The following is a 24,783-nucleotide window of genomic DNA, read 5'->3' as shown; positions in this document are numbered from 1 at the left end:
CTGGAAGGTAAGGAAATGTATTTATTTGTAATGTAAAAGTGTATGTGTGTGTATTATGTAAGGTACGTGTGTGTGTGTATAGCTCATTTAGTATGTTTGTATGAGGGCATGATGTTTGAGTGGCTGGCCATGCTTGTGTGAGAGAATGAATGCATGTGTAAATGAGCAAGTGGTGTGTGAATGTGTGTTCTTCGGTTAAATACCTGGATTACTTACTCGTACTCTATATTACTCCTAGTCCCACTCTTCCTCGTCCCAGTGCCTGACTATGAAGCACCTTGCCTCATACATAAGTACTGGGATGAAGAAGAGGGATGTTGAGGGCTGAGGAGTTGATTTTGGGCATTGGGGAAGGCAAGTGGGAGGGAGCGTGAACGTGTGGGAAGGATGGGGCAGGTGAGGGGTGAGCTAATACATAAACACCATCAATGATAAAGCAAGCATATATGTATTAGTGGCTAGACTGGCATTTTGGTACAACCAGTCTAGACGTTTCTTACTGTGGCATGACATTTTTAATGGGCATCTATAATAAAGTAAGCATGATAAGTGGTATTACCCATCTAGCCTAGCATTTGGGTGTAGCCAGTATAACCTTTTCTTATTGTCATGGAACATTTGAGGGCCATTGTGATTTTGAAAATGTTTTTTACTATCTATATCATCGTATATGTATGTTTAGTTTGTTGTTGATGCATTCTTTGCACAACATAAAGTTCTGATGTGCTTCTGCACAACACAAAGTTGCTTCCATTTTGCACTTTGTGAGTCTGTGGAATTGAATGAATTCAGGGGCCTTTTTGCACATTATTGAAAATGATTGCAGACTTAATGTTTTTGTACATGTAATACTGTTTCAATTGGTGTGTATTCATAGGTATGTGTGTTTGTTTTGTCTCCTTTATATGATATCTTAGGGATTTTTTTTACATTTTTGATGATTAATAAATGAATGTGATTTACCTCATTACCGTGGTCACTCAATGAGTCCAGTTAATAGCTTCTGTTTTAGACTAAATTGGAACTAATTTTAAATAAGTTGTGTTATACAATAGTTGTGAGACACCCTTCTCTGTGTTTCTATTATTGTTCTACCCGGGTGTCTGTGACGTTAATGGGGTTTCCCACCTAGGATTTCTAGAGTAACACGGAATATTTTCTGGGCATATACGATAAAGTAAGCATCATAAGTGTTATTATGTGGCTAGACTAGCATTTTAGTGCAGCTAGTCCAGCAATTTCTTACTGTGGCTTGACATTTTGTACTGGGCATCGCTGATAAACCAATCGTGATAAGCGTAATTACCTGGCTAGTCTGGCCTTACTGTGGCATGGTATATTTTTCTGGGCATCTGTGATCAAGTAAAAATGATAAGTGTTATTACGTGGTTAGATGGACATTTTGTTGCAACGCATCTAGGTATGTCTTACTGTGATATTCCATTTTTTATAGATAAGTGGTAAGATAGCTCTGCGGGTTAAGTGATCACTGCTGCGATCTATGTTTGATCTGCAAGTTACAGGTTCGAAACCTGGCAAGGCCAACCCTACCTTTAATTCTCCTGAGGATGATAAATGAGTACCAACTTTGGTTAGAATGATAATTGTATTTCAATATGTGCTATGTATAGTGCGTAGGTGAAAGCGCTATATATATAAAAAATCATGATCGCGAATGAAAGCATTAATGCTCATGTGGACTGTTGGTGACTTGCATCTATGGTATTTTTGGAGAATGTAATATAGCAGCAACTGGCAATGTAGGGGTTCTGCTTATGATATAATGACAATACCTGACATTCAGCAATGATTGGCATAATAGGAAGTAACTGGCCCTACAATGCTGATTTGGCATCTTTATGGCAGTGCCTCGGGTTGATTCGATTGAGTCTAACCCTATCATGTTATGATCCCATCCAAGGCATATCAAGGCAGCCCCCTTGTTATGGTTCCTATGTAAAATATTCTTGTCTGCTTTAGTACCTATTTGGTATTTTAAAAAGTGTACATTTATGTACTTTTTATTTTTTCTGCCCGCAAGTCACTTCCGGTGAAGTCACAGGGTTAAAGATTAACTAATGCCATCCAGATCAAAGGTCATGTGCCATCACTTCATGTGATGTCATCAGGTGTGTGAGGTCACTTCTGCTGCCCCTGGCATTTTGGTGATGTCCCTGCTTAAAGGATGTCAATGTTGAATGGAAAGGAGACCACGAATGGAGACATGAAGAGAGGCCACAAGAGAAATGTAGACAACAAAGGAGAGGATGCTTTTTAGAGCAGCGGCCTGTCAGAGATGTAAACAGGCCCACCACTGCGCCAGAGGAGGTGCCGTCATGACTTACCTGCCACTGCTCCCGACACCATGGTGGCAACCACAGGGCTCTGCCGACTGCTCACTCTGGCCAGGGAATGGAAGAGCAGCCCGTCCCTCGCCATGGCAAAGAGAATGCGTGGCATGGGGAACATGGAGCCGAGCAGGCTGTGTGCAGACCAAGAGAGAGCTCAGAAATAAGCAAACACCTTAATACTTATCAGACTCGAAAAAATAGTCATCGATATAGTTATGCAATGCTTCATTGAATTAGCAAATATGGAATCACACTGGGACATAGAGCCTGTGGCTGGAGGAGGACACTGCTGAGGAATGGACTTCTTCAAGAGTGCGCCAGTTGCATGTCCAGGGAGGGGGAAGGGGGTGGCACGCGCTGCCGCTGGAATCTGATTGGCCACCTCATTATCCTAAACTATGATCATTATGTATGTGCACGCTCGTACTTCATGCCACCCCTGCATAAGTCAGTGCCCCCCTTGGACCACCCAGTCAAGAGTCTGGACACACCGCTGGAGTGAGCAGTAGAACACAGGGCTGTAATGGATCAGGTACATACCCAATTATATGTTTTTAGGTGGTGAGTGTTTTCAGATATATGAATCTGAAATGTACCTGAGAAAAACCATGGCACATATTACTGGCAAGTGATAGCCGTCCCTCGGAGACCAAGGATTACAGTCACTGATCTTAAAGACATGGCTCAATTTGGCATCCAGTTTCAATTAGTCACATAGAGTGGCGCTGCTGAATCAGAATATTGCTTGCCTCATATTTTATATATTAGGAATCCTGATGCATCTTGGGAATGTTTCTAGCATTCAGGCTCTTGAGCGAGTTGCTGAATGTAAAGGGGTTGGTTCAATTAAAGATGAAGGAATTTGCGTGGTCCATATTCAGAATACTGGTCCCAAGATTGCGTAGATTTCATTGATTTCACAGGAAAGGTGGATCAATAACCAGTTTTCATATTAATTATTTCAAAGCATTATAAAGGATCTGAAAAAATGTCATCAATGTTTGAAGCAATTCCCTCAATTGTATGAGAAACTTTCATACACATCAAGATGAGGTTGACTGCTAGCCAACTGCAAACAGTTCCCATCCAGCTGTGTAGCAGGATGGGAACTGTTTGCAGGGCCTGACCACCCACCCCTCCCGCTCTGCTGATAGAGGTTCTAATGGTGGTCCCCAGAGACTTGCTCAACAGCTGGAGTTGTGTCTAAAAGCTCGGTTTACGTTCTTGCGAATGTTGAGCACTCACCTGGTCGTGAGGGCACAGAGAGATCCCACAGCCACGACATACTTGGCCACACTCCATCCCACGTATTCAAAGGCTGCGGGCAGTGGGCTCTGGGCATCCAAGAGGTGGTATGGCATCATCAGGGTCAAGGCTGCAGAGACGCCAAAGTACGCCAGGAAACAGATGGAGAGGGAGACGACAATGCCCAGGGGAATGGACTTCTGGGGGTCTTTGACCTCTTCACCTGAAATGTAAACACTAGTTATTGGTTAACCAAGTTTCATGCAAAAATGAGGGGGGGCTAAAGATTCTCCATAGCAACATGTGCTGTTCGTGCAGCCCCCCTGTCACTGGGATCAAGAGTTTTAGCTGGCCCTTGCTCAATGTCCCTATGTTGCAGCTGCAGTGCTGGACAGCTGTGACTGACACCAGAGATGGACTGCGAACCAAAAGAGGTCCTGGAAATAATGTTCAAAATGGTCCCATAGTACACCTTTTTAGCCAACCCTATCCTTTTCCTATGAGTCAATTTGGACATACCACCCAGAAGGGGCCCAGGGTGCAAAGGCCTACCAGGAAATCTCCAGAGTTCCCTATAGGCCAGTCCACCCCTGACTGACACTCATGGAAACATATACATTTGGAATTCTGATGTGATTATTGCACCGGAAGTCTTTCGTTAATGGAAGTTGTACTGAGCACAGTAGCTCAGGGTCTAGCTGCATAAATGGCAGGGTGCTGGCTATAATGACGATATCGGGCTGTCATGTGTGATCTGTATTGTACCATGGAAGGTGTCAATGGCTGCTGTCTCACACCAACTGATGTAAGCACATTTGGGAATGGTGATTTTTTTTTAGTCACAGATATTGTTTTATGCGCCTTGGTTTGCAATGTGTTACAATTCTTCCACTGCAAGCTGTGTCACTGTTACAATTCCTGCCACGTGCAAAAACTAATGTGTGCCGCACCTATAAACAGGGGAGTTGCTAGGTCTGGAAAAGACCCGGGGCTAAGCTGATGTTGGAACTGTTGGGACTGGGGGCTAGCTAGTCTTTTGGGTGTAACTCCTGAGATTCTATCCGGGGCTACAACCAAAAGATCAGGGGCTATAGCCCCCTTAGCCCCCCCCCCCTAGCAACGCCCCTGCCTATAAACGAAATGCTCTTTCTGGTCTTACACAGCAGTTACAATGTGGATGCCTGTTTCGTGAAGGGATTAGCCATTGAAACGTAGAACTTCTTCGAGCCTATGCGTCTGCTAGTCCTGATGCGCAAACTCACTAGCGACAGGAGATGGGAAGGGGGCAGCCGCTTTCTCTCAGTATTGCCAGTGCGTTGCGCTCTGCTATAGGTTTTAGATCTGAACCGAGAAGCAGACCACCCTCTTCCCCGGGAACACTCATCAAGAATGGTGTTTGCAGGCACACGGCTGTATTGAAAAAAGAAAGCGGCTGTATTGTCAGCCAACACTCCCCACCCAATTCCAAGAATAGATCAAATACAATCACAAACTGTGTATATGAAAGGGCGTCCCATAAGTCCAATGAACATGCAAATGTCATATAACAGTTTCAAGATGGAGTATGCATCTGGCTACTGTGTTTGTGTCAAGTGTAAAGAAGCTCCAAGGCAGACTCCATTCAAATAGACATGGCGGGCAAACACCAGTACCCTGGTTGCCTGAGAAGGAGAGGAAAGAAGGGGTGTTTTTAACTAGGATATGGATGTATTAACTCATGACTGTCTTCCATTTCCCAAAATTGGATCCGTCATGGCTATGGTACTATGGTTTTTAGCTATCGTGGATGAGACATGGGTGGGACCTACCTCACGCGGCTAGTGGAGTTAATCAGGGTGGAGGAAGACGCTGTTGGTAAAGATCGGGGTCTAGGTTTTGTCAGGGTTTCACATGGTTGAGAGTCAGCCCTCAATCCACTTCTCCAATGGAACAGTGCCAGCTGCTAGAGATTGGATGATGTGGGGTTGGTGTTCTTTAGGTAGATTTGGGTTTTGCTAGTATAGATGTAGCACATCATACAGATGGAGCAGTCTGGGAGATTAAGGTGTGTGTAATGTATTGAACAAGAGGGTGAATTAAGTGCAGAATTGGGGGGCCCATTAGAAGATCCAGATCTGGGTTAAGCTTTAGAATCCTATGTAAAAAAAAATTAAGATGGAGTAGACCCCAGTGTTTAAGTGTCACTTTACAAGGTTAGAAGATTTTTCCACCGGATTTCCACATGCAGTAGTTCCAAATGTAGTGGCTTTTCAACGAAAAAACTAATAGGAAGTGGATGAGGTGCAGCAGAGGATCACACTGCTGCTGTTCCATGCAAGTAGGGCCAGTGAACACCCCTCTGTGTATTATACATCAAAGGAGGTGAGATACCTTTTCACTCACTTTGGATTCCACTGTGCATTTGTATGGTGAAGGGAAGTGCCAGTGCATCCTTTTTAATAACCTGGGGTGGGCAGAGTTGTTAACATTTTTATCTTCACACTTTAGGTGGATGTGGATTTCCAATTATGCAGGATTTTTCTGCACGTGGTAATCCCAGAATCACTGTCTGATGTAAATATCTTATGGCCGTTAATCAGAAGTTCAGTAAAACAAGCAGTACTTTACTGTCTCGTTCCCGCCTCATGCACAATGATGGCCTGTCTCCTCAGAGACATCTAAGAAACGAAGGGTGGCCCCTCTATTTCTGTTGGCCTGTCTCTTACGGTTTTCCTGGGTGGGTTTAGGGCCGACTCTGACCTTTACGTGGTTGGATTCCAACTCGTGGCTGGTCAAGTAGGTTGCTCAATTCTTGAACTGTGGGATTTGAACATAGCTGGTGATTGTTGTAGTTAGGCCTCTGGCTATTAAGATTTCCTTGATTCAATGAAGGCTTTTTAAGGGGGGGGTTGTCACAATTATTGAATTTGTCAAGCAGGGACTTGGATTCAATGTACGAATTCTGGATAGACTAGGCTATAGTCTCAGCTGAGTTGGAAAACCACATTTCTTTGACAAGAGAAATCGGTTATGGGTCTACATGGGCATTGGGCAATGCTTTCCTGATTGATGTCCCTAGGCCCTTGAATTGGTAGGGGGAAAGCAGGAGCCCCGATGTTGGGTGGGGTTATTGAAGGGTGAGGGGAGTAGGGAGGTAATGGTGGAGAGAGGGGACAGCAAAGACGTGCATCTTTGCTAAAATGGGCGTGTCCAGGTGAGAGTATTTGCAACTTAAAATGTCAAAATGAGAGTCACAAAGTTTTGGTAGGGAGTCATTAGAAAGCATCCTCCCAAAATGTTTTTTCGCAACTTGCTAAACATGTTTCAAGGGAACTTTTGTCCTTAAATGAAAGCGTCAGCCTAATCTCTCAATTAAAATTAAAATAAACTACATTTCTGTTTTGGATGGTCACAACTAGAAAAGTGGTCATTTTGACTGAAAGAGCGTGCCATTGGAATTCATAGTCGGGTTAGCCAAGAATTATGCCAAAGATGGAAGAAAAAGGAAAACAGACCGGAAACAAAACGGTTAGCTTTCGTATCAGACATGCACGTTGCCATGAAGATACTCCAAGGTGCATATTTGCAGACTATTAAAGTTCTGCCAGGTACATGTGAGAGGTCCTCGTGAGAGCCTAACTCACTAAACTTATACCCTGTGTGAACTCTCACAACACTCCACAAGCACACACCAGAAGGTGTGCTTGCTAAAGGAGTCTTACATCTCCGCCCTACGGGTCAACGGTACTGAAGATAACACCGGGCGAATGCATCTAAGCTGCTGAGGAAACGCTTTAACCTGTTGTCTTTCTTGGTGTTTCTAGTTATGAGCTTGGAAGCCCAGCTCAGTGCCCTGTTGGCAGCACAGAGATTATCATGGAAAGCTATTGTTCAGAAATATAGCTTTCTGGATAGTAGCGCTGCATTATCGGTATTAGCCTATTTGTTCATTTATAAGTGATTGAATGGTACATTTGACCAAATTCGGCCAGTACCATTCCATCAGTTATAAAACATACCGAACATGTGGAGTGGGGGTTGCGGAGATGTCCTCCCCATGTTTGTTTTTTTTTTAGCCATGGGGGGTTGCAGGGTTGTCCCCGCTTCCTCAACATGGGAGGTGGGGGTTGGGGGGGCCTAAAAAAAGAAAAAGGGACCCTGCGGCATCGGATCCGACCCATGTTAGAGGGACAGATCTGATGCCACAGGGGTGGGGTGCAGGGGAAGTGGCGGCGAGCAAATAGGTAACTAGGGGAGGGGGAAGCATGGTGGGGGGTGAGGGGTGGGTGCATTTTGGTTTCAGTTTGTTTGTCTGATAATTGTTTGAATGCGTGCAGATTTCTTGCAGACAGATCTCTGCAAACAATGATCAGATGAACAAAGAACCCCAAACCACATTATCTAATCAAGGAACAGGAAAGACAGCATATCCTGATTTAACTACTATCATAAGCACCTCATGTACTCCTGGTGACACTGTAATACGCGGGAAAGAAAAAGAAGTGATGGCAGGAGGAAACACCAGCACCTCAGATGTTCAGATAGAAGAAATATCTGAAAACCTCATGCTGAGTATGCCTCTAAATGATACCCCTAAAAATGTACTACTGGCTGATATCTGTGACTGCAAGACACTGACAGGCAGACCTACTACAGGAATACATATCAATGCAGTAGGAGGTCAATTTCCTAATGTCTCCTTACTTAACACCCGTTCTTTTGATAAGAACACCATGGATATTTGTGACTATGTTCTCGAGAACCATATAGACATCACATGCATCACAGAGACGTGATCAAAAGATTCTAGTGTGCCTAATATTGATTTGGCTAATCCTGAGGGTTATAGGTTTTTGTGGCCAAAATCGAGAAAACAATAAAGGAGGGGAAGTGACTATTTTAGTAAAACAGGAACTTCATCTCTTCCAATCATCTGTCTTTTGTGAGGGATGTGAAATTATGCTTCTCAAGGCGGCAACACAGTCCCCTAACCATTGTATTAATATAATCTTGTTATATCATCCCCCAATGGCACACCAACCTTTAATGAAGAAATAATAAACATATTAAACTCTTTGAATAGACCCAATAGTTCTACCATCATTTTGGGAGATTTTACTAGACTTCTAGGCAATGTCCTGGACAATGAGGCTGTGCTCTTATAGCAGCTACTTCATAACAGTGGCTTTGCAATCTACAGTAAAGAGCCGACACACAGCAAAGGTAATGTTCTAGGTTGGGTGGCGGCTAGGAATTTATATCTTCGCCCTTTAGATATCAAGCCATGTGTGTGGTCGGACCATTATTTTGTAAATGTTAAACTTACACTACCTGTCAAATTAGCTCAGAAGAGGTATGTCCTCAAAAGAGTTACGAGTTAAAACTTTAATAACATACAGGCAGAAAACCTGGAAGGCTGTATGACTAGGTTTATGGACGCCACCTTGGACACAGACTCTGCGCACATGTTAGAAAACAACTATGATACATATCTGAAAGAATTTCTAGATAGGGTAGCTCCTATTGAAAGTGAGACAATCAGAGAAAGATCTAATAACCAGAGCTGGTTTACATCTGCCCTAACTACCCAAAAGCAAGAAATAAGAAGAGCAGAACAGAAAAGGATAAGACCAAGGAAAATAGGATTATCTGGAAATCCCTAGACACATTTTACAGAGAGGAGGTATGTGAGATGAAAAATAACAATTTTAATGATCAGATCAAAAAATTGGGAAACGACACAAACATTTTGAGATACTGAAGAAACTTGAAAAACCTAATGCCCAGTGCCAAACCCGTTCACCCCTATGGAAGATGACTATATGGTGGTACAACGGGTCTTTGTGGATAAAATTAAATCAGCCCATTTTAAGATTATTGACAAGAGAGGTTTGAAAGAAAAACTCTGAACTGTCAAACTAGTCTTTTCTTTTAACCCCGTATTGGTGAATCGGGTGGAGAGCACACTTAAGAAGATGCTCCCAACAACACGCTCGGGTGACACAGTCCCTTCAAAGTTTATTCTTAATAATGTTGATCTTTTCTCTACGTTCCTTGCATGCTTTACCAATGCCACATTTTTTTTATGACGTGGTTCCAGACAACATAACAAATTTGGTTATTACTCCCCTGATTACAAAATCTGGCCAGGACCCTAGGATATACAGCAACCTGAGACCCATAACAAACGTCCTGTTTTTGTTAACAATAATTGATAATATTGCTACCATGCAATATCAAGAACATCTTGAAGTAAACTCCATTTTGCCCTCCAGACAATCAGGTTTTAGGTCCAACCGTGGCACCGAGAGTGCCCTAGTTGATCTACAAACCCACATGTTGAACATTGTGGACAAGAGCAAGTCAGGGCTGCTGATGTTATACAATCTATCAGCAGCCTTCGACCTTGTCGGTCATGAGAAGCTCACCACTATACCTTGAGACGCAGGATGCTGCTCGAGCAAAGCTACTGAATGGATCAGATCATTCCTTGTGAATAGGAAATCTAAAATTTGTTTGGGAGTTGCTTTTTCAGAACCAGCACTGATTACCTGTGGTGTGCCCCAGGGCGCATGCCTCTTGCCAGCCCTTTTTAATGTTTATATCCATTCCCTATGTTACCTTCTTCAAAACATGGCTACTCAATTTATTAACTATGCCGATGATACCCAGCTCATAATTGAGCTGAGAGAAGACTATGCCAAATATGCTGGAAAGATCTTGAGTATCTATGAGGAAATTCAAGCCTGGATGTCGACCAATTGGCTATGCCTCACCGGCAGAACCACAGTGTTCCTTATATTTGGATCATCTCAGGCAAGAGCAAAGTTGGAGGCTCAGTACTCAGGGTTTACCATTGACGACCATCATATTAACGTGTCAGACAAGCTAAAAAACGCTTGGGGTTATTTTTGAACCATCACTTGGGTCTGATGCTCAGGTGGACAACTTGGTAAAAATAAAATCTCAATATCATATAAGGTTGTTAAGTTGGTTAAGCCATATGTTTTAAAAATTGTGAGACTTTGGTAAGAGCCACAATAATGCCTGGGATCAATTACTGTAGTGCTTTGTTAAACGGTGCAAGTAAAAGCTGTATCCAAAAACGACAAACTCTGCAAAATGAACCAGTCCGTATTATCAAAAAGATATCTAGAAGAGAACATCTCTCTACACATGGGAGGGACATTCATTGACTGCAAGTTGCTGCTAGGATCTCTTTCAAGATCAATTCACTAACCCATAAATGTCTTCACCTGTGTGAGAGTTTTCTGCACTACCAATCGCCACAAGCTACTTGGTCCAGCAACCCCATGTATCTATGCTGCCCAAGAGCTAAGCATGTGAAAGGAAACGGCTGCTCCTTTCTGGTCCAAGCAGCTTTTGCCTGGAATAATCTGCTGGTGGACTTGAGGAAGGAAAAGGATTTGCACATTTTCAGGAAGCGCTTGAAAACCATACTTTTTTACTGAAAACTGGTTGATCACCTCCCTGGCATGACATATTGTTAGTTTGTTTCTGTGCACCCTGATGCCTGTGGGCTCTGGTGCAAATTAAATAAATAATGCTGGCAAGCACAGGCTATTTATTGATATGATAGGTATTTTATAACACGCTTAATACCCAGAGGTTTCTAAGCGCAGACCCGAGCTATCCTCCCGTCACTAGACTAAAAATCTCTCATTTCAAATGTTTGCCGCATGTGCCATCAAAATTTGAATCAATCATTTGAATAAAGCAATAAAAGCATACGAGTGAAAAAGCTTATACTGTACATGAAATTAGCTCTGAACATTAAAGGTTACCTCCGTGATTTAGTGTTACCAAAAGTAGCCACTGGTTTAAATTGGAACTCATCCCCCTGAACCCCCCATCCTCCAATTAAAAAAAGAATTTGAAGATTTTTTCAACAAACCTTTTTGAGCAAAAAGTGCCGCAAAAAAAACGGTCGAAGAATGAACATAGAACCATCTGTAGGTAGAAAGCAGGCCACTACAACTTAAGAACCAATGCAAATTGTTTCCGGGAATAGTTCTCCACATTGATGTTCTGAGTTTAAAAGGAATACTTTAGAATAATTGTGCAGCGAGCGTAGGCGGAATCCCACATCATCGCATACCCCTAGCTGTGAGCCAGAAGCGCACAGGAGCCAGAATAAATAGAGTAGTAGTAGGAGAGTATCCCGCTCAGAGCTCAGACCCGGATCCCAGCGTCAACTGCAGAGCCGCTAGAGCTGAAAGGAAACTTGTAGTCTTGAGAAGCTGCCAAGAGCCTGTAGTGGGTTCAAGCCCAAGATGACCACCTTTGGCTTGTGGGGGTTAGAATCACTGCAACATGAAAAGCTCACAGCTGTGGAGTAGAGGCGGTAGAACCCTACCCAAGGGCACCCCTGGGGCAAGAGGGGGCAATCTGCATGTTAACATTGTTAACCTAGACCGCCACTAGGTTATTGGCAGTGCCCCTATTATAGTTTCTAGGGCTATTTCTAAATAAACAATTGAGTCTTTGTTGAGTCTGGTGGTGCCCACTCCCCTATCTTTGTTGTTTGGGAGAATCTGCATGCTGATATCCCAGTAGAGGTCCTTGTGGACCCCCAGAGCAATGGGGGTGGGGGGATAATGCACGGCCTGGCTCCAGTAGGAGTGTGCCACACAGTGAAAGATTCTGGATGCTCTGCCAAGGCCAAGTAATGGAGAGTGCTGGGGCACCCTGAGACTCTTTCTTGGGTGTGCCCACCCTGGAACGGTATGGATTAGAACAGGGACCGGCCCTTGGACTATGAACATTATGTCCATCTACGAAGACACTTTCTCATGATTGGATGTAATCCTCCAAGCCTTCCCTACAGAGCTCCTGTGTGTTGTGTTAACAGTTGTGTCTGCCTAATGAAACTAGGTGGTATTAATATGGGGATTAAATAAGAAACTCACAATTGGTTAGCAAAATAATATGTGGGAAAGTTACTATCTATACATGCTACCACAAAGTTGTGAACCTGTGTGCTCCAGTAGGAGACAATGCTCTTAAATCTTGGTTGTAGGACGTAGATTGGGAGAACATTGGGGTCTCCATTCAAAGTAGCATCGGGTTGTAGTGGAGTTCAATTATTACCACAGCTAACCTGATCCACATGGACTTTCCAAAGCTTTTTTAATCACTGGTTAAACCTTTTTTCATAACTTCCCTACTATTGGAAACTGCTATTAATCCATACAGAGCCAAGTTGATGTTTGGGGAAGGCTCTTGTATGAGCTTTGAAGAAAATTATTATCTCAAGGATAGAGCTCACAAGCAAATGGTAGGATAATAATTGTTCAGGTTAAAGTGATTAGTACTATGTCAATTTCTGCCATGAAAAGGGAATCTTAGAAGCTCAAGTACGTATTTGTACATCCCTTCTGTGCAGCACAAATTAAGCCGAATGTCAATGGAGCCCTGCTAATAGGTCAAAAGGAAATCAGTACACATGAAGTTTGCGATGAGTGCTCTACGTGTTGTGTGAAGGTTGGAGAACTGTTGGCTCAGGTTTTTGAGACTTGTGTGCTAGCAAACTTTCCTCTTTCCCTACAAACTCTCTCCCTCGCTCTGGTCTTGACCTCTTCTCTCTTTATTCTTTCCATCTCCTCTCCACTCCCTCACACTGACCTGTCCCTTCTCTCTCTAGAATTGTGTGTCCTTGCACTCAAACCTCCCTCTCTGTGGGACCCACTTACATATGCTTCATGTTCAGGTAATTGCGATCGTAAGCAGGAAATGCTCTGCAGCTGTATATGAGTTAGGAGCAGGTGTTTTGTCTGGTTAGAGTTTGTGTCAACTACAACTTCCACATGTGAATCTTCACTGGTCATGGGCTGTTGCACAGCTCAGTGTACTGTGAAAAATTGAGGGTATTCATCCCTTTTCCTCAAGGGGGAGCCACCTCCTTTGAGGATAGGGAGGAGAGTCTGGTCCACCATAGCCTCATTAGTGGTATGGGCAAGTGGGACATCACTGGGAGTGTCTTCCCCTCAGGGGGCCAAGACTCCCTGTTCCTATGAGGAGCTCCCTGGATTGCCCAACATATCAGCATATATGGGACTGCCTGCTGTGAAGTAGAATGTAACATCTTTATATTTGACTGACTGCAGGCAATGCTGAAGTGAGTCTATTAGAAAAAGGAAAATTGATTTCTCTTTAAGAAGAGATGTGTATTTAACTGAGATGAGTGGAGGAAGTAGGAAGTGATAGCATGGTATGCAAGGAAATCCCTCTGATGCGATCGTATCTTGGAGGGGCAGAGCAGAAAAAGCCACAGAGTCCACGACTTTTGAATCAGTGAGGAATGTAATAGTGAGGTGCTGGGAGGCTGGTGAGAATAGCAACAGGGAAACAGCTGTCAGAGAAGAGAGAAGCACCCAGGACCTGGTGGTGGCATGACCACGAATGCCTCCTATTGGGTGAGACGCCCACTGAATGTCACCAAGACCATCGCAGGTGGGGAGCACGAGGAGTTCCCTGTTGTCTGTGTCTGCAGATAGCTGCTGCCTGAGGGGAAGCCGAAAACGAGATTCTGCTGAAAATCCAGAACAGGAAAACCAACAATGAAGAAGAATACCCAAGAGCGTCTCAAGCCCTGCAACGTTCTCCTATGCAGGTGCAGGTGTAGGTGCAGGTGCAGGTACCAAGGAGAATGGGAAAAGTGGGAGACTGCCAGGGAAAAAGCAGGAAGCTGCCAGGGCAAGAGTACATGAAGAGTGCAACTCGTCCCAGTCAAAAAGATGAGTTACCAGGAATAACGTTTTTTGATTGCCAATCTGAAACTCATAAAGCAAGTAACAAATAAACCTGTGGGGACAATAAAGAGGCACTGGAACTATTACCCTGGGAAGAAGGGAAATGGTCCTGTGAACAAAGAGACAAAGAGTGGATTGAGCAATGAATAAGCATGGCTTTTGAGGAATATGATATAAGAATATCAAGAGAACCCAATAATAGAAGAAAGAGTGATAAAGACAGAACCCAGACGTGGCACGCCCCATGCAAAGTAGGCAAGGATAAATTGAGTGTCTGTGAAGTGTCATAAATCAGGACAAGTGTGTGAGAGACTCGCAAAACAAGCTGTAAGCTGCATAGCCTTAATGAGAGCACCAAGCCCAGAAGTGTTTTACAAGAACTACAAGAGCTCCTGGAGGAGATATCCAGAGCGTACCAAAGAAGACTGTCAAGAGACTCAAGTGTAAGAGAGAGATATGTCCATACATAGATTATCAGAAATTACAAGAAAGACCTTCTCTTGGATGTACCTTAAATTGGTTAAACTAGTGATAGGGTCGGCTAGAGTTAGGTTCTGGACCGAGGACATTTTTAGTGTGGGACTTTCTGATGAGACGAGCACCCTTAGGTTCTATAGATTTGGACTTTTCATGTAATTTCATTAAACAGCGTTCATAATGTCCTTAATATGTCTGACTCATACTTCCGACCCATAACAGTTCAGAGGCCATGAAGAGGCCTTCCGCCATCTTGGACTCCAGCAGCGTCTCCTTTCTGCTCACCCCACTCCAGCATGGCAAAGCAGACATATTTGTGTTGATCTTCTCACAGTATATTTTTGTAACTTATTTGAAGATCTGAAATATTCCCCCAAGACTGAAGGGGTTATCTTTTGGAGGGGAAATGCTCTCAGTGGGCTTGTAAACCAGGTTCTGCTGGCTCCAATGGGTTTTCCTTCCTAAATGAACTTTGCACTCTATGAGTCATACTGGATGTCTTTGTGACTCATAGGCTCCATAGAAAATAAGTCTAGGGATGAGGTTGTAGCTTGGGGGATTCCCGATGTATGTCCTCTGAAGCGAGCTCATGCAGTGGGTGGTGGTCCCTGGCCTCCATTGTCTGCCAAACCTCATCCCCTTTCAGTCTTTCAAATAGCCCCCCTCTATTCTCTAAAGATCCCCACTGACTAGCTTTCTCCTCTCAAAGTATGTCTATCCTGACCTGCTTGGGTTTCAGTTGAGCACAGAAAAAGGATTGGACTGCAGGTTTGTTCACCAGGCCTCGCGGCCATTGCCAGTGTTCCGTTGCACTGGTATGATACTACCCATATTGGGGGTCTCCTAGTCTTCCCCAACAACTATGCAAAAGTCTGGAGGTCCGTTTCTAAGATATTGGGCCTCATTCCGGGGTTGGAGCTAGCCATGGAGTAATTATTTCCATGGTTGCCTCCGAAACCGTCCCAAATCCGGCATGCTGAATGGAGTAATTACGAGTCCATTCCAGGGTTGGAGGGACCGGTAATTCCCCATTCACCTTTTGCCCTTCCCCATTTCCATTTCTGCCCCATAGGGCTCAATGGGAATGGGGAAGGAGGTAATTACGGCACCGTAAATTACAGTACCGTAATTACCTCCGAAGTACCTTTGCAGGTCCCGTACTTAACTCCTGCTAAAAGCAGGAGGTAAGGAAGGACCCGCAAAGGGACCTCGGAATACGGAGGTAAGGGATTACCGGCATCGGCACCCTTACCGGTGCCGGTAATTCCTTACCTCCAACCTCGGAATGACCCCCATTGTTTTCTGGTAAGCTCAGCATTACTCCTGCCACACCCTGCATCATCTCTACACTGATGTCGAGATTAACCTGAGCCTTTGGGTAGGTTTCTTGTTTCCCATGCATAGAGGTTGTTCACAGACGTTAATGTGCTAGGAGCTGTTCTGGGAGGATGATGCCAAACCTAATGGCAGTTTGGTGGCTTTCTGAATCTAGTAAAGTGGTAACACCTTGGCTGTCCAAAGGGACCAGTATCTTGTGCTAATATTTCCAGGGCTTCGGATGGGGCTTACTTTCTACCTTCCTGTGCCCCCCACCAGTCTCCCTGGTTCTCTAGGTGGTGTTTAAGATAAAAGTAACTTTTAGGAATGGGCTCCTCTGTAGGACTTTCAGGACAAGTTCAGGTGATGTCTGATCTTGCTGTGTGAGTAGCTTTTGATAATGGGTATCCTGACCCGCCCGGGGGAGTTGACACATCTCACTTGCCCGGACTTCCTGCAAGTTGGACACAGAGTTCCCAGGTACTGTATATTGTAATACCGGCTTGAGAGTGGCTACAGGCCCACTTGTTTTGTTCCTACTCCAACCAAACTCTGCACTTTATACGGCATGGTTGTTGTGCCTTTTGGATGCCATTTGTAGGCTGCATGGCCTGCTCCAAGGGAGTTCTGTGTAACTGGTGTACAGCTCTCTGAAGGCATAGAGGCAGGGAATTACTAAGCTGCAAGAGCACTTTTGCTTTTTTTCATTTGCTCCAATTCCATTACCCCTTTGTTCAGGAGACTTTGGATCCTGTATAAAAGCTGCCTTGGAATTCTGTCGGCAAATCTCCTGTAGAATCAATGGCAATGAGGAACACGACCATGCCTTTCTTCAATTCCTTGCTTTAAGTCATCATACAGGGCATCTCCATCTGAGACAGGGCGTGATGGGATGCTTGAACATTTCCAGTTAGCAATTGAGCATAGAACGTTACACAATGTTCTTTGCCACACATTATTATGTTATGTTATGTTATTTTGCATTTATATAGTGCCTTATGTACCATTGGTATGATCTCAAGGCGCTGGTAGGTTGAACGCCCTCGGGAACCGTAGTTCAAGTCAGTAGAGAGAGAGAGTAGGATGATGGGGAGTATGTGGCAGGTGTTGGTATGAGAACAGCTATACCGAATGTGTCATAGTATCGCTGTGTTCTAGTTGAGAGTAAGCGTGGTGATGTGATATGGTGATTTTCAGTAGGTGCTTGAGATCGAGCGCACATCTGAACCATTTACTCTATCTGTTTTATTCACTCAGTCTGTTCATTCGGCTTCGTTTGTTCAACTCAATCCGTTGAGTCCACTTCAACCGTTCCATGCACTCCAACCGTTCCATTCACTCCAAACGTTCCATGCACTCCAACCATTCCATGCACTCCAACCATTCTTGCACAAAGTCCATTCCATGCCCTCTATCTGTTCTGTGCATTCCATCCATCACATGTACTCCCTCAGTTCTATGCACTCCGTCTGTTCAATCAGTTCCATACATTCCTTCTGATCCATGCACTTCGTCCGATCCATGCATTCCATCCGTTCCATCCTTTACACACACTTCATCCTTTACACACACTTCATCCATTCCCCACACTTCATCCGCTCCACATACTTCATCCGCTCCATACACTTCATCCGCTCCACACACGTCATGCGCCCCACACACATCATCCACTCTGCACACTTCATCCGCTCCACACACTTCGTCCTTTCCACAGACATCGTCCTTTCCACACACGTCGTCCTTTCCACACACTTCGTCCTTTCCACACATTTCATCCGCTCCACACTCTTCATCCGTTCCACACTCTTCATCCGTTCCACACTCTTCATCCGTTCCACACTCTTCATCCGTTCCACCCACTTCATCCGTTTCACCCACTTCATCCGTTCTACCCACTTCATCCGTGCTACCCACGTCATCTGTCACACACACTCCATCAGTCACACGCACTCCATCCATCCCATGCACTCCACCCGTCCCATGCACTCCATCCGTCCCATGCACTCCATCCGTCCCGTGCACTCCATCCGTCCCGTGCCCTCCATCCATGTCATGCACTTGATTCATCAATTCTATGAGTTCCGTTCATTCCATGCACTCTGTCATTCCATGCCATCTATCCGATCCATGCACTCTGTCTATTCCGTGCACTCCATCCGTATCATGAACTCATCCTATCCATCCTCTCGTTCACTTTATTCCACTCATCCACTTCGTTCCTCTCGTCCATTTCATTTATTTCATCCATTTCCTTAATTTCATCTACTTCACCGCTTTCATCCAGTTTATTCCTTTCATCCACTTCACTACTTTCATCCCCTTCATTAGTTCTATTCAGTTTATCCGTTTTAATTTACGTTAGCAGTTATTAGTTTTCGATTTCTCGCTCGGATCATGATGCTGGATTGCTATTTATGATATAGCAGCTTTGGGCTAAGGTCATTGATTGCTGTTATCCAGTTTGAGTTAAGAGTGGATTTTTGGGTAAGAGCCATGTTTTCAGTAATTTGCGGAAAGACATGAGGTCCTCAGTGAGTTGGATGTGGGGTGGAAGTGTGTTCCACAGAGTGGGGGCCAGGGTTGAGAATGATGATTCACCTAACCTGACTGAGTGGATTTTTGGTATGACTAGAAGGCTGGCAGAGCTTGATCTTAGAGTGCATGGAGGATGGTAGGCTTTTAGTTTTTCTTGAAGATATTGAGGTCCGGTTTTATACATTGCTCGGTGAGAGATGCATAAGGTTGGGGCAACCGGAAGCCAGTGCAAAGTTTTGAGGGCTGGGGAGATGTGATCTCTTGGGCCAAGTGCTAGTAGCAGTTTGGCGGCAGCGTTTTGTGCTCTTTGTAGTTTAGTCAGTTGGTACGCGTGGACTCCGCGGTAGAGGGGGTTAGCATAGTCCAGTCTTGACATGACAATTGATTGGACCGTGAAGAGTATATTGGGAAAGGAGAGGTATGGAAAAATGCCCCTGAGAGTTTTAAGGTGGTAGTGGAAGGACTTGGAGATGTTGTTGACTTGGAGCGAGAGGGTTAGGTCTGAGTCTAGGGTGCATCCAAGGTTTTTTACTGAATTTGACAGTGTCGGGGAATTGCCCAAGGCAGATGGCCTCGGTAGCGGGTGCAGAAGAAGTTCGGTGTTGCCACATACCATGATTTCAGTTTTGGAGGGGTTTAGCAAGAGGTGGTTTGTGGTCATTGACTGATTTATGTCGAGGAGGCAGGAAGCGAGGTCGATTTGGCAGTTGGGTTTTGAATTCAGGAGTTTTTGGATTAGTTGTGTGTCATCGGCGTAGTTGTAGCACATGATATTGTGCAGATTATTTGTGGGAGGGTGGACACATAGAGTTAAACAGGAGGGCTGATAGGCATGCTCCTTGTGGAAATCCAGTGTTGACTGGTTGGGCGTGGGAAGCATAGGTGGAGAGTAGGTTTATTTGGTTCCTATTGTTGAGGAAGGATGCTATCCATTTGAGAGCGTTTCCACGGATTCCCAGGGAGTGGAGGTGGTCAAGGAGGATTGAGTGGTTGATTGTGTCGAAGGCGGCAGATAGGTCAAGAAGGATTAGTGCGGCACATCCCGCATAATCAGCAAGTGTTTTTAAGGTCATCCCAGATTGAGGTTAGGTGGTTTTGGTTCTGTGTCGGGCTCTGAAACCTGATTGAGCGGGGTCTAGGAGATTGTTGGCTTCGACAAAGGCATTTAGTTGGGAGTAGGCGGTTCGGTCACTGAGTTTGCCAAGGAACCTGGTGTTTGAGATGGGGCGGTAGTTTTTGGGCTCGAGAGGGTTGAGGGAAGGTTTTTTTAGAAGAGGCTTGACATGAACAGTTTTGAACGCGTTGTGAAAAATTCCCGAGGAGAGGGAGTCGTTTATGATGGTTCTTGCGTGTTCTCCTGTGCAGGTAGATGCGAACATTTCTTTGAGGGTTGTGGCTGGCCAGGAGTCGAGCGGGGAGCCGGATGGTTTGTGGGCAGAGAGAAGTTTGAGAAATTGGTCAGTTGATATTGGAATGAAGGAGTCGAAGGTCTGTTGGGTAGCGGTCGCAGGCGGTGAGATGGCAGGTAGGGTGGGTGGATTGCGTGGTGGGTCTAAGAGAGGTAGTTTGTTGGTTAGAGAGTTTGTTCTTTCAAGAGCTGTGGTGTAAAAGTGTAGAGAGAGTGAGTCGGGGTGGGAAGTGTGGTGGTACCTGATGGTTTGGTGGATTCGGCGATGATTTTGTGAAGTTCTTTGCTGAGGTTTTTACAGTTTAGGATTCGGGAGTTGTAATGGGATTTTTTAGCTTTCCCGATTTTGGCCTTGTAGTGGCGATGGTGCCGGGCCAAGGTGGATCTGCTCAGGGCTGTTTGTCTTTCCGCCATTTGCGTTCTAGGGATTTATATAGTTGTTTAGTGGTCTTCAGTTCTGGTGTGAACCATCTAGGAAAAAGGCCATGGCGAGCTGATGGTTTGCAAGAGGGGGTGAGCGGGATTAGTGAGGTGTTGAGTCATGAGTCAAAGGCGTCGGAGGTTAGGTGTTCATTGGGCAGGCGGGTAGGGGGAGGAGACTGAAGGAATGCATTGGCTAGGTCTGGAAGGATTTTTAGTTTCCTCCAGCATTTGCATAGATTTTGAGGTTCTGGTTCGGGTAAGGGGACCGGGTTGGGTGAGTGAATGGCGAAGGAAACAATGAAGTGATCGGACCAGATGATACGGGTGGGGGGTTAGATGTATCAGGTTGTGGGAGCTGAAGATGGCATCAAGTGTGTGTCCTTTATAGTGAGTCAGCCCATTTATGTGGGTATGGAGGTTAATCGCGTCTAGGCCGTCAACCAGAGAGTGGGTCATAGGGTTGGTGGGGATGTCAAGCCATATGTTGAAATCTCCTAAAACGGTGAGGGTGAGATGGTTTAGTTGGAGGGTGGCAATAGAGTCGCAGAGGATGTTTGAGAATTGTCTATCGTAGCCAGGAGGTCTGTAGATGATTAGGAAGCTGTGGGAGAACGAAGGGGGGAGGGATAGTTTTACGAGGAGTGATTCGCAGGAAGGAATTGCATGGCTGGTTGTCGATGATTGAGGCGTAGAAGTGAGACTTGAAGGTGATTGCTATTCTTCCTCCTCTAGAGGGACGGTTAAGTGGGATGAGGGAGTAGTCTGGGGGGAAGGCTTCATTGGCGATAGGGGCGAAGTCGTCAGAGAACCAGGTTTCCGTGATAAAGACCAGGTCCGGTTTGTCAGAGGCGAGGAGGTCAAAGATGCTGTGTCTGTTTTTTGCTACAGATCAGGCATTAAAAAGGATGCAATTTACTTTGGTACTGGAGGATGATGAGGGAGTTGCAGAGGTGGGGGGTGGGAGGGGAGAGGGTGGAAAATGAGGAGCGTGAGGGGGTGGTTGGTGGTCGATGGGAAGAGTAGGCGGGCAGTTGAGTTGGTGGGTTTGGGGGGGAGGGGTTGGACTGGTGTGACGGGTTGATTGGATTTTGGTTAGAGGATTTGAAGGTGGGGTGTGGGGGGTTAAGAGTTTCAGTTGTGGTCAGTGAGAATTCGCGGGAGAGGGGTTTCAGGTAAGGTGAGGCAGGGGGGGGTGGTGATGATCGAGATTGGGAGGATGAGGAGGTGGGTCGAGACAGGTGTGGCGATGAGAACTGAGAGATTGAGAGAGGGTGGGGGGTCGGAGGGGGAAAGGGAAGCGGCTGCTGTTCTTGCCAGGGCGAGGCGTGCAATTTTTAGGGAAGGGAAGGAGTGGGGTCGGAGGGGGATGATGGTGGGAGTTGATGCAGGGGGTGGATGGTAGCGGGGCTGGGTTTGCTTGGGAGGCTAGGCGGGCCGTTAGTCGGGGGAGCAGGTATGATGATAGTAGGCGGGTAGGTGGAGTGGAGGGGAGGGGAGGAGCAGTGGTCTTAGGATGGTTGACTCGCCATCGTGCCCCTCTGGCTTGGTGTTTGGATAGGGGATGGGTAGGGGATGTGGTGGAGGGCAGGATGGTTTGTGGAAGGGGGGATGGCAGATGGCAAGTAGGGCAGGTGGGAAGGGAGGCGGGCATGAGGGGGTCATTTTCGGCAGACCTTGGTGGGTTGGGTGCACTCATGGTTTGGATTAGTTTGAACTGTGTTATAGTTGGCGCTGGATGATTTTGTTCACACCTTCCCACTTCAGCTATACCACCGGATGTTAATTGTACACACTCTCTATGATTAACTGTACTACAGCTGTACAACAGCGATTATTCACACTTTCTAAGTTCAACTATACCACCGGGTGAGATTATTCACAGTTTCTAAATTCAACGATACCACCGGGTGAGATTATTCACGGTTTCTAGGTTTAACTAAACCACAGGGTGATATTATTCACATATCCTAAATTCAACTATACCACAGGGTGAATATTCTTCACACTTTCTAAATTCAGCTATACCACAGGGTGAGATTGATCACAGTTTTAAAATTCAATTATGCCGTAGGGTGATATTATTCACACTTTCTAAATTCAGCTATAACATAGGGTGAGATTATTCACAGTTTCTAAATTCAACTATACCACAGTGTCATATTATTCACAGTTTCTAAATTCAACTATACCACAGGGTGAGATTATTCAGTTTCTAAATTCAACTATATCACGGGGTTATATTATTCACAGTTTCTAAGTAGAACTATACCATAGGGTGAGATTATTCACTGTTTTCATGTTCACTATACCACAGGGTGAGATTATTCACAGTTTCTAAATTCAACTATATCACAGTTTCTATTTAGACTTTCAGAATGCAACCAGAACACAGATATGCTAATAAACCGACTTTCTAAATGCAACTTAACCACGGATATGCTATTAGTCAGACTTTCTACATGCAACTAAACCACAGATATGCTATTAGCAGACTTTCTAAATGCAACTAGACCACGGATATGCTTTTGGGTGCACTTTCTGAATTCTACTAGGCGACAGTTATGTATTAGGCCGACTTTCAAAATGCAACTACATCACAGATATGCTATTAGGCAGACTTTCTAAATGTGACTAGGCCACATATATGCTATTATGCAGACTTTCTAAATGCAACTAGACCACGGATATGGTATTAGGCACACTTTTTAAACGCAACTACACCACAGATGTGCTATTAGGCAGACTTTCTGAATGCAACTACACCACAGATATGCTATTAGGCAGACTTTCTAAATGCAATTATACCACAGATGTGCTATTCGGCACACTTTCTAAACGCAATTACACCACAGATATGCTATTAGGCGGGCTTTCTAAAAGCAACTACAACCACAGATATGCAATTAGGTGGACTTTCTAAATGCAAACTACAGCACAGATATGCTATTAGGTGGACTTTCTAAATGCAAACTCGACCACAGATATGCCATTAGGCAGACTTTCTAAATGCAACTACACCACAGATATGCTATTAGGTGGACTTTCTAAATGCAAACTACACCACAGATATGCTATTAGGTGGACTTTCTATGCTGTTAGACAGACTTTCTAAATGCAACTACACCACAGATATGCTATTAAGTGGACTTCCTAAATGTAACTACACCACAGATATGCTATTAGGTGGACTTTCTAAATACAAACTAGACCACAGGTATGCTATTAGGCGGACTTTCTAAGTGCAATTATACCACAGATATACTATTCGGCACACTTTCTAAATGCAACTACACCACAGATATGCCATTTGGTGGACTTTCTAAATCCAAACTAGACCACAGATATGGTATTAGGCAGACTTTCTAAATGCAATTATACCACAGATATGCTATTCGGCACATTTTCTAAATGCAACTATACCACAGATATGCTATTAGGTGGACTTTCTAAATGCAAACTACACCACAGATATGCTATTAGGTGGACTTTCTAAATGCAACTACACCACAGATATGCTATTGGGTGGACTTTCTAAATGCAAACTATACCACAGATATGCTATTTGTTTGCATTTATGCAGAGGGTTGCCCTGGGAGGGTCAGTTTTGACAGAGTGAGTCAGCCAATCAGGGCTGGGGGGGGGGGGCGGGGGATGGCTACAGGGGAAGTGGAGGGGGATAGCGGGTGTTAGGCCCAGACACAGGACCAAGGAACCACCGAAGCGGGGTGGGCGGGTGGGGAGGCGGGAGCGGACGGGATGCGGAAGAGGATGCAGGGAGCGAGGGCAAGCGGCAACCAGGGCTCGGGGCCAACAATAGTCAGTTCAATAGGCCTGTATAGCCTACGGGTAGTCAGGGAGCTGCACTGCACTTACCGAGTCTCCGGCAGAATGGAAGGAGCCTCTGCAGGCACGCAAGGGTGTTAGGCCCAGACACCGGACCAAGGATCCAATTAGAAGTGGGGTGGGCGGGTCGGGTGACGGGAGGACACGTGATGTGGAAGAGGGTGCAGGGAGCGAGGGCAAGTGGCTTTCAGGGCACAGGGCCAACAATAGTGGGCAAAACAAATACAAATTAGGCGCTTTCAGGCGCTCTCACTCACCAGGCTCCTGGGATGTTAAATGGAGCCGGTGAGCACTCGCGAGTCACTAGACTCAACAGGCACCATGAATGGACCAATGGGAGGGAAGAAAGGAGGGAGGGAGGGCCGGGCGGGAGGCGGGCGGGCTCAGGAATCAGGAAGAAGGTGCGGGGAGGGAAGGGACGCAAGGGCCTGCT

General features: G+C 45.2%; 1 protein-coding gene across 1 annotated transcript in view; it reads right to left on the bottom strand.

The window, feature by feature from the left end:
* LOC138447980 (cationic amino acid transporter 2-like) overlaps window positions 1-24,783 on the bottom strand; it is a 167,335-nt gene that overhangs the window by 80,884 nt on the left and 61,668 nt on the right. The window contains exons 5-6 of the mRNA XM_069604507.1: window positions 3,597-3,819; window positions 2,346-2,482 (exon numbers count right to left, since the gene is read on the bottom strand). Of these exons, the coding sequence (XP_069460608.1) occupies window positions 2,346-2,482; window positions 3,597-3,819 (360 nt within the window). The remainder of the gene's footprint in view (window positions 1-2,345; window positions 2,483-3,596; window positions 3,820-24,783) is intronic.

The sequence above is a fragment of the Ambystoma mexicanum genome, chromosome 3q (assembly GCF_040938575.1).
Source record: "Ambystoma mexicanum isolate Mex_15411 chromosome 3q, UKY_AmexF1_1, whole genome shotgun sequence".
Classification (NCBI taxonomy): domain Eukaryota; kingdom Metazoa; phylum Chordata; class Amphibia; order Caudata; family Ambystomatidae; genus Ambystoma; species Ambystoma mexicanum.
The sequence above is the reverse complement of the archived record's forward strand: the minus strand, read 5'-3'. Positions and strand labels throughout refer to the sequence as shown.